Genomic DNA, 11507 nt, shown 5'->3' with positions numbered 1-11507 from the left:
TGAATGTTTTACAAACCATTATTTTTATTTTGAAGGTTTTAGAATTGGTTTTCAACAAAACCTTGGAAAACCATTTTAAATGAGTTTGTACCCATTGAGACGATGGTATTGAAGTTTTGTTTTGATACATGATCATATGTGGCACATAACTCACACCTTGGGATGCTTGATTTTGCTCAGGGATTAAATTCCCAAACTCTTTGAATATTTGTCATAGTTGAAAGGCAAACCTTTGATATTGTTTGAAATAGATTACTTGCATTATTTTTAAAAATGTCTTTGATAAACACTCTCCCGTTTAGCTTGTTCCCCTTCTTTATATCTACTTACGGAGTTATTTATAACTCACACATGTAAGATGCATTTGTTTTGCAGATCAATAGTTGCTTAGCTCGCTGTCTTCTGGGAAGAGCCAATATTTTCGTCACTCTTGGGTAGGTGAATATATGGCATCTAGTAGGTGTCAACGCTTTTATTTCGAGTCATACTCCACTGGTTCTATTTCGTTTGGTCATTTATGCTTGATTGTTATGAATATGACTATGCTTATGTCCTGTATTAAATGACATGTATATGAGATATGCAAGAAATGGCTGCTTTTGTTGCCACAAGATGTCCTATACTTATTACTTGGCTATGTGTTGCTTTCGAATTTTGATCACGTGAGCGTGTAGACTAATATGATATAGTCCGATGTGACATGATATGTTTACGCATGTTGATGTATAGTTCCATGGTGATGAGTTCCATGAGGTAATTTCAAGTATTTGATTTGAATTGTATATTTTAGGCTTGCATGGGTTGAGAGGGTAACTCCCATCGATATCTTTGTACTGGTCACAGCCCCCAAGTTTAGGTTGTGACAGCCCATAACAGAGATATGGGCATTTTAGTCATGTTATGAAATCTATTAACGACGTTTGGGATTTTAGGGTGAATTGTCCATTTACAATTCTAATGAACCAAGAGTAAATTATAGTCAAAACCTAGGGAGTTAGGGGTATTTTACCCTTTGATTTTTTGCAAAATTTTTTAAACTTATGTGTATAATAAAGCTAGCGAAAGTATCGTCACAGTTTTTATTTTTTATGTTGGTGATATACTAGCTATTAGGAATGGTGTAGGTGCAATGTCATTAACAAACATTTTGTTCTTTGGTTGCTTTGTTACAAAGGACCATCGTTAAGTGTCCTATATAGTCAACATAAAAAATGTATGTATCTCAAATAAATAGATCTCTTCTTCTCTTTACCAAATGATTCTTTTCTTCTTTAACTGGTTAAGTTACTATCTATTATAACATAACCAATAGAATACAATAGGCAACATAAAGTTTAGGCAAACTAAGCCTCCAGTAATGTACAATAGAATGCATTAGGGGAAAAAAAGAACAAGGCAACGATGAGGCATTGTTCTGCCAATGGCTTTTTTGATTCATCTGAACCCTAATTTATATTTATCAATGGCTTTTTTGATTCATCTGAACCCTAATTTATATCTATCGATGGCTTTTTTGATCCATCTATATCTTAATCTATATCTATCTACGATCTACACTAACTAAGTTATTTGAGCAACAATGTCACGACCCAATTTTTTGGCCATGACCGGCTCATGGGCCCAATGGACGTAGCCCACTAAGCCCAAGCAAGCCTATTTATATACTCCTACTCATCATACCGACAACTATTCTGACATTTACATCTCACAATCTTAACTCTTAAGTACCTTAATAGTAAATTATAGCAATCAAAAACTGCATTTATGTTAGCCTAAAATAACATTAACTATTGCCACTCATGGTGGCTTTACCAATCAAAATATACATATATGGTCTAAGGCATACATCTTAGTACTTTACATCACATGTACAAATTTACAAACAAGAATGACTCTAGGCTTCCAGTGAAGTGACCAAGGTGAAGGTGCAGCTACGGATTGCCAAGATACCTACCAAGGATATGAATCTACAAGGACACCTCGACCTAGTTACCGGCTGCCTCTTGATCTGAAAACATGAAGTTAAAAATGGTGAGTATAAATCCAATGAGTGAACAAAGGAAGGGAACAAGGAAATGATAAGGAAAATTTAAAGAAAACATGATGCATTTATTTTCAAAAACAATGCAATTTAGTTTAGTTCTTATTAAAACCCCTCATTAAACCCTTAATGAATTAATCACTTGACGAAAAGGGTCCATGCACAACAAAGGATTCGAAGAGTGAAAACTTTAATAGTATTCGAGCAAGTCAAGTCAAGTAAAATGACGGGTCCTCGCTGCAACGAAAAGGCATTCTCCCTGCAGCGAAATTTGGCTCAAATTGTTAACTGGCCGAGGGTTTCTCAGGTGGCCGAAGGTTTCTCACCAAACCCTCTCATTTCAAACTTAATTAATTTATTCCTTGATGTTGGAAGTCCATGCTCAGCCATGATGTTAAAGAAATGGAAAATGTGGCAAAAACCAACAAGGTAGCATGCTGGACAGAAAGTTTCTCGCTGCAGCAATATTTATGAGGCAAAAACAGAAAGTTAATCGCTGCAATGAAATTTAAGTGGCAAAACAGAAAGTTTCTCACTGCAGTGAGAACTCATTCTCACTGCAGTGAGTTGCAGGCAGCTAAAATAGATAGTTTCTCGCTGCAGCGAGAAGCAAGGCACCTAAATGATGAGGGACCTCCTTTGTACTAAACATCAATTTAATGCTACAATAAAATCAATCTGCAAGTAAATGGGAAATTTTTAAGATTCATCATGCCATACAATCACATATTACAATCATGGTTGTTCTATTGCATATACATATACCTAAACATATATCAATTTGTATACCATCCCATCTCACCCAGCTCATGTGCATCCCCCCACATCATGCACATAGCAGGAGTCATCGCGTGCATCCCCCCACATCGTGCACAGTTAATGCCATCGTGTACATCCCCCCACATCATGCACACGGGCAATATCACCATTCATCTCCCTCACCACTGTCATCACCGGTATGTGCATCCCCCCACATCGTGCACACGGGCAATATCACCATTCATCTCCCTCACCACCGTCATCACCGGTATGTGCATCCCCCCACATTGTGCACACGCACGGTTATGATTATCGCAAAATGTCAACCATCAATGCACAACATATATATATATATATATGTATATATATACCAACATAATGTAGTAGTACATGAATCCATAACAGCCACATATCACAATATAGAGACAATTTATCAAGGGCTTGTTCCCATGCATAATTAAATGAAAAGCCAAGTAAAATCATTTAAATGCTTCATCCCAACACATATGTATTTCCCAAAAAGACTTTGATGCAAGTTCACTAACCGATATTTGTTGAATCTTTAGTCGACTCTAACTTCTCTAATGGTCCAATTGGGGTTGAGGGGCCTCATTGGAACCTATCACACACCAAAAACATCACAGCCAATCCAATTTACATTAATATTGCTCCAAAAGCTATTTCCCAAATCAAGCTTCAATAGCCCTTCCTATCTACCTTCCAATTACCATTTGATTAGCTATTTATTTTCTTTTCTCTAGTAACACTAGAAATAGATAAACAACTTTAGTAATAACACAACTCATTACTTAAATTACTAGCCATTATCAACAACTTAAAACCATTCCTAATTCAACACTCACCTTGGTGGATTATAATGAAATTCCTTTTCAAAATTCTTCCAAGCTATTGTAGAAGTTCTTTCTTTCTCTCTCTAAACACCTAACTAGTGAGAGAAAGTATAGAAGTAAGATTTCTCAAGGGTTTTAAAGTGAGAGAGTGAAAGAGCACAAAGGTTCTATGCAAAAGTGCACAAAAGCATGAAAATTGGAGCTATTTTGAGAGAGGAAAACAAACGTGAGATAGAAGGAAGAATAAGAAGAAGAAGAAGCTGCTGGAAATTGAAAAAGCTGCTGGAAAGAATGATATTTATAGCTCAAGCTTATCCAATCTCTTTTTAAATTATGAAAATACCCTTAACAAGTTAGGTTTGTCTTCCCCCAATCCTTTGTGTAATCTCTTTACTTTTTTGACATCGAGACAAAGTCCATAATAGTCTAGAAATACTCGAGTTTACGAAAACTTAAAAATTTTGATCCGAGATGAAAAATGACCATTTTGCCCCTACCTTGGAAATCATCATTATTTTTATTTCCTTAGTCATTTTACCCTTTTTTTTTCATCATTCATCTATTCCTTAGGCCTACATACGCCTCAATATTGTTTGAAAGTCTACTTCTAAGGGGCTTACTAGGGAAATGACAAAATTACCCCTAGCCCGTGTTATCGCGTCTACACCTAGTTACGAGTCTATAAAGATCAAGGTCTCACAAACAATGTACAATTTCTTCATGTTAGTACGATACAAATTAATATAGGATCTTTTAATTTTAGTTGTCTTACCTTTCAAACATTGTTCTCAAAACTTGCAGGAAGTTCCCAACCTTTGCTTGGCACACATGCACTTTACGCCCTCAAATACTCGAGGCAAGAGCTTTTCAAAACTCTTGAGGAACATTTCCCATTCATCTTCACTCATATTCCCAAAAAAAATACCCCTACTTTCGTGATTATAGTTTTGCACTGAGAAACTCATGCTTTTTACCAACCCTCCTGCTTTGCTGTCATTGGTGCAGCTACTATTTTTGTCATTATCATCACCATTTTTGGCGACAATATTTTTTGTGCCATAATTAGTATCGCCATTGTCAATTTCCTCGTATAAAGGAGATAATAAAGCACCATAAAACCCCGACATTGATCTTACGGATGAAAATCGTAAAGATTTTTGCGACTTAGCCAAATTCAGATCATGACTCTGTAAAAGCTTTGGAAAATCTGCAACCTTATTGTAGATACCTTTAGTTTCATTGTCATCAAATTGAAAAATTTCCAAGTCTTCAATCCCTACTCCGGTTTTATCATCATCAGCTTCTAAAGTATTAAATACACTTTCCTTGGCTTTTGCACAAAGAGTCTCTAGTATACTTGAGGTTTCCTCATCACTACAAAACTCCTGAGTCATCATTGCACCTATATCGGCAAGACAAAGGCCAACATTAGTAGCTTTCTTCAAGAATATGGTTCACAAGATAAGAACTCATACGGAGGACACCTCTAACGATGGAAGTTCAATTTGTAAAAGCTCTGCATCCTTAGATGGATTGAGATTCGATATATACTCAATTTCGAACTCTGAAAAAGGAACGGAAGGTTGAGGCGAATGCAACCATTCAAAGTATGGATCATCAAGCCACTCTGGTAAGCAAAGCCCATGATCTATGGGCACAAGCTCAGTTGCCCCGACAGTATAATTTTCATGGTGGTTATTTTTCTTAACAAGAATGTTTCCCGCATGCTAGTCTAGATTCAAGATTCTTATGTCAAAAATCCCAATTCTAGGAATTGAAGCCCTAACTCTCCTGCATCAAAGTCATGAGAGACAAAGTTTTGTAGTGAGGCAATCTTATAAGGTGTTTCAGAAATAACAGTTGCTTCGTTGACATGGAATGCAACATGAGAGATTTTCACAAGAGATGTTGTAGGAACACCAACGAACCCACCATGATTGAGGAGATAAGCAGCCAACTCACGAATGCTAGTTTCACTTACACGTACTGAACATTTTACTGCTGGTTGTCCTAACATTAATCCCCCAAATCCTTTTGGGTTATTGAAGGCTAAAGGTTCTTCATCAATAGGCTTTGCTACAGCAATAGTTTCACCACTCTAGTTATGTAAAAAGTAGGCACCACCAAGCCCATTGGACACTAGCATCGGTAATTGTCATGACCTGGTACTCCCTTCGAGCCCGTGACATCTGCCGCGATGTCTCGATAGACATTCATTATCAGAAATGTCAACCGAAACCTCGCAAGGCTCTCGCATCAGTTTTATATCTCCCCTGTGAGCAATAGTTACTAAATATCATGTTTTAAGGGAATATGAACTATTTTAAAATCAAAACAAACAAAAAAATAAATTCTGCCACATATGGGTATTTTGATCATGTTTACCCGAAAATTTTGAAACTTGGTAAAAATACAGCATACGATCGAAAAATATACATTTCTTATCTAAAAATAATTTTAGTAATCTAAATCATCCATTTAAAATAAAATTTTGGCTAATCAAACTAAATAAAAATATTAAATAAAATATTCCATTTTCTTATAAAACAATATTTATAGAACTCTATGTAAATAATTTTTGTAGCGTAAAAGCAAAATAAATTCATACATACAGTGGCACACACAGCCAGGTATACAAACTATTCTACAATGACAAGTGGGCCCCCAAAATAAACATATATGTACAAACTATAGACCTGCGATTTCTAAGGGTGCAAACCCAAAAGCAAACCCTCGACATAATCAGCGGTCTACAGACTGCCTTAAGCCTAAAATGGGTGAAAATAAGGGTTGAGTTTTTATAAACCCAGTGAGTAAGTAAATTTCATCTATAACATCTAAAGCAGAGTAAATAGAGACAATTTAAAACATCTCATCATAATATGATTCATAACATCAAATCTCATTTCAACCCATGGAAATCAATTTCATTTCATCAAAATCAACAAGGCTTATGATTCTCTTAAAACTTGGCTCGTGCCAAAAACTTGCACTCGGTGTCACCTTGCGCCGGGTATCCAACTGAGTCCGTCAATACTGTTAAAATAACATATAAGTATAAAACTCATTTTTTCATTTAAAAGCACAACCATTCCTTGGCCTTGGCTAAGTTTCACCCTCACGTGGTGGTTCGGCGTGAGGTGAACTCTAACTTTACCTTAAGAGATACCCTTCGTGCCTCTTGTACCAAGGTAAAATATAACCGGGTTTATTGTGCCCCTCTAATAGGCTGGTCCACGAAAACTCGCCCACTACAGTAAGCTAATCAAGTAACCCACCAATTCAATAAAATTTTCGACAGCATGACATGGCTAATATAATATTACCAACCTGTCAAGGCAAAGAAAAATAGTTCATATATTCCACACAAACACAAATCCAACCATGCTTGCCATCCCATTGTCGTAAGCCATCAATTCAAACTATATGTCAAAACATATATATAACACAAGTATACAGTCTCCACGTACTCAATTTCCAAAACCAGTATTCAATTTCAAAACAAGTTATAAATCTTATTTCGTTTAATCAACACTTCAATTATAAAACATAATAATTTGTAATTTAAATTTATTTATTTTTTAACATAAAAACGAGTATAAACTACTTTAGATAGTTAAGATGAAAGTCTGATTACTCACAATAGCAGGAGTTTGGAATACTCCTACTCTTGGTCCTCGGGCACAATATCTTTACCCTTATCAAATGGCTCACCACCTATACATAATACACGACACGTAATTCAATATATTTGTGCCAAACTGTTTATGAATGCATGACATTGAATGAGAATTGTCCGAATAATCACTTAAAGACAGTGTTCTACGTAGGTTCAATTGTGATTGAAATGAATTTGTATTCGACCTAATTCGAACTATACACCATTGATTTAACCAAAACATCCAATTCAACTCCAAATATATTCATTACACTCCCAATAATCTAATACACCAAAGCATTACAATGAACTTGATTTTTGACATACTTCACCATTTTTCAAAATTCATTCTGATTCCGAACTAACATACTAATCAATGTCTACACAGTCTCGTAAATCCATAGATATATCATTAGGAATCAAATCCAAGTCCATTTATTATGATTTTCTCATTTTCCATCAAGCCATTTTCTAAAGGAACTATATTTTTCAATAACCAGTTTCGATATTCAACCCCATAATTCATCAATTCCTAGCTAAACAACATGAAATACAACCAAATCCATCATCAACATGCCCAATAGAAAATTCAGCCAAATGAGGGTGGTTGAAGAACATGTGATTTTCTTGCTTATTTTCCCTTCCAAACATCACAAAATGACTAAAAACACTAGGATATTATGAAATCTAGCAAAATTCATCACCAAAACTTCTCTCTCTAGATTTGGCCAGCAAAGGTTCCCTCTTGAAAACTTGAATTTCAGCCATGGAGAATGAAAAAGAATGCATGGGAAATGTAGATCACAAGCTAAAACTAAAAAATCTTACCTTTACTTGCTTGATTCCTTGAAATCCAACAATTTCTCTTGAATTTTTCCTTCCTAGGGTTTGTTCTTCTCTTTTGCTCTTTGTTCCCTTGCTTGGTCAGCCATAAGAGTGATTTGGGAAGAGTGTGTGCTGGTTTTTTAAAGGGAATTATAAAAGGATTAAAATTTACCACATGTCACCATGTAATTGGTCCAAGATTAAAAACTTAACCATTAAGCAATTTCTCACCACCACATGTAATCCCATAATTATCCAAAGTATAAAGTGATAATAGGTGAAATTCATGGGCTTGACAAGTGTCATGGTGGTGTAAAATTTCAATTACGTCCTCATGGACATGTGAAATGATCGTTTTACCCTTATACTCGAAAAATGTCAAAATTGAAATTTTTCAGTCCACAATTTCAAATTATGCTCCAAATAGTCAAACTTGGTCAAAAATCTCGTCCAACATTCCAATTTTGCCCTTGGGTGGCAAATGATCATTTTACCCCTACGTTATGAAAATTCTCGATTGGACTCCAAATCAATCCTCGAACTCCGAATCACCATATTAAGACATTCTAAGATTCAATAACTCTCAAATACATCTTAAAATCTTTATTCGGCCTAGTTTGAGGTTTAAATCAACTTAATTATATCACTAGGTACAATACCGACTTTTAACGATTTTTCGATACATTCACTTATGCATACATTCTATCAAGCACATGAATGACATGACAAGTATATAATAGAGTAGGGCTTGATAGTAATACCCCGGAGGCTATGGCTATGGCCACCTCAACTACAAGAGCATTGACTTTCGGTGCTCTTTAGCCATCAATAATTTCAATTTTCGACTAGGTGTCAAAATCTTCCTCCACATTAGTGGCAAGGGAAAAACAAGGGGTGGAGAAGCTTCGATGGAAATTTGCAACTTCAAACACTCGTTTCAAAGAGCGAGCAAGATTGGTATGGCTAACTTCAAGAATTTTGTAATTAAGGTGAGTGAAGGATTGGAGTTTGCATCTTTGAGATCGGCTGAACGATTTGAATCCTTGATGTTGATCAATGGCTATCGCCATCCTAAAAAGACTCATGCAGGTCAAAATGTCAAACAATCATACCAAAGATAGCTTTTCCCAAAGGATTTCTTAAGGATTAGTCTTCCCTAGAATAAGAACAGCCTTCATGTATCTACAAATTCACAGCCTTACATTAGTATAAGAGCAACAATTTTGTATGTATCTCAAATGAAATTTCAAGAAGCAATTGATAATCATATTTGGAAAGATATCAACACCACTCTATAGTTCAGACTAGCAGAACACAAAATATGAATTCAACTCTAGATTTTAAATCCATTATGTACTTCTTTTTTTAGTGACTTCCCAAAGAACTATTAGAAAAGCATTAACATTTAGATTAGCTTTTGGCAAATAACAAGCCGATGACCTATTCTGACTATAACACTTGAACCAATAGTTTTGAATACCACCTTAAACAACTCCCTTTCGTGACAGTAGAATGAATTAATTTGTTTTATCATACATACATACATAGATACATACATACATATATATATATATATATATATATATATATATATATATTCTAGAAAGAATTTTAAATTAATACTTATTAACCACGCTTCACATATATTGGCCTAAAATTCATGAATCGTTTAGACTAAACTTGGTTGAGTTCAAAACAATTCTTACTAACACAATTCAACCATTAATATTAAAGTGCTTAGGCTAGCAGATATTGATATTTCTAGGGCCTTCTTTTAATTATACTATCTCATTTATTGGAAGGTGCGTATTAATTCTTCTTCTTCTTCTTCTCTTTTTTCATTTTGTGGCAAGATCATAGAGAATTAAAAGATCACGAATGATTTCTAATTAATTTCTAATTTTGGAATAGTATAAATGACATGAACAAGCATCACACTTAGATATAAATATATTATATATGTATGTATTTGTGTGTGTGTGTGTGTATATATATATATATATATATGATGTACTCACTCACTTGCTCGTATTCATGTTGCAAAAGTTTGGTGTCATATTCATTTCTTGGATTTTGCCTACAACCTACAAGATAAAAGGCTAACATTCATCCATCAAAACCTAGATATTTTTCCCCATTGAACATCAGTTCGAAAGCGAGGATCAAAAATCAAATTAAAGAAAAACAAATAAATAAAGGAAGGAATTGAAACATAAATTCACATAACAGACTTGTAATTAAACCCCCCGCTCCTTCACTTATAAATTATCGTAATGTTCTGTAAATTAGAGAAAAATGAATATCTCAATGAAATTGCAATTTCTTGGTCGCAAGGAATCAATGTAAAATTCAAATGCACCATGCAAAAATGACATTATAACATTTAATGCTATAGAAAGGACAAACAGAGAAACCCTGAATATTGATTAAGGCATTCAGAGAATAACAGCATTGGGAGCGAGAGAGAAGCAAACTGTCACTGGGAAATAAAATTTCCTCACGACCTCACCTCCACCCTCATCTTTGTTAATTTACGCATATACAATATATATAACATTTCTCTTTTACCATGTGTTTTCATTTCGTTTCTCTCTTCTCATTTCACTTCCCTTCTTTAAAACAACTCTTCTCTTGTTCCCTCATATTTTCTTGCCAACTACCTCCATCTTATCTCATCCCAATACTTGACATCTTAGAAAGGTACAATTTAGTGGACACATGGCCCAACAAATATTGGGTTTCTATATTTGGAATCATATTAGTTGCCTTTGGGTATTTTTAATGCTTCCCCATTGAAAATTACAACTAAACATTACCTTTTTTGCTTTTGACCATCATATTAGTTGCCTTTGGGTATTTTTAATGCTTCCCCATTGAAAATTACAACTAGACATTACCTTTTTTGCATTTGACCACTGCTTAAGATCCGGTCTCCATTTCCCTAATGCTAGTCTTTATGCTTTCCTCATCAAAACTAATTGCTACTTCTTTTTAGGAATTAAAATACTTGATCCCTTGTGTTGTTACTAGCTTTTTCTTTTTCATGTTTCTAACAATGCTAACTACATTTTAAAAAAGAGATTTTGAACTCATTTCTTTAAGTAATTTACTTAAATGTTTAGATGAAATAATTATTAATCTTTTATTTTTATTATTATTTTTACTATATGTTAGACATGTTAGCTTAAGAATAATGATGATCGAATATCCAAGAGAGGTGAATTGGATTTCAAAAATTCTTTTCACCAAATCGAACTTTTGAACGTGATGACAAATTTTCAAATTTGTTTTCACTTTAAAAACAAACCAAGAGAAATGAGCAACTAATGTTGAAAACGAATTTTCAAAAGTCTTCAAATATATCAAAGTGAGT

At 34.5% G+C, this 11507-nt stretch overlaps 1 protein-coding gene across 1 annotated transcript; it reads right to left on the bottom strand.

The window, feature by feature from the left end:
• LOC108662199 (phosphatidylinositol 4-kinase gamma 8) lies at positions 4440–9225 on the bottom strand. Its single transcript, XM_018121318.1, is given in 3 exon segments — positions 4440–5431; positions 5434–5804; positions 8894–9225. Coding segments are annotated over 3 exon segments (1689 nt in total). The 5' UTR covers positions 9220–9225.

The sequence above is a fragment of the Theobroma cacao genome, chromosome 5, assembly GCF_000208745.1.
Source record: "Theobroma cacao cultivar B97-61/B2 chromosome 5, Criollo_cocoa_genome_V2, whole genome shotgun sequence".
Classification (NCBI taxonomy): domain Eukaryota; kingdom Viridiplantae; phylum Streptophyta; class Magnoliopsida; order Malvales; family Malvaceae; genus Theobroma; species Theobroma cacao.
Note: the sequence above shows the minus strand (reverse complement) of the source record. Positions and strands in the feature narration are given on the sequence as shown.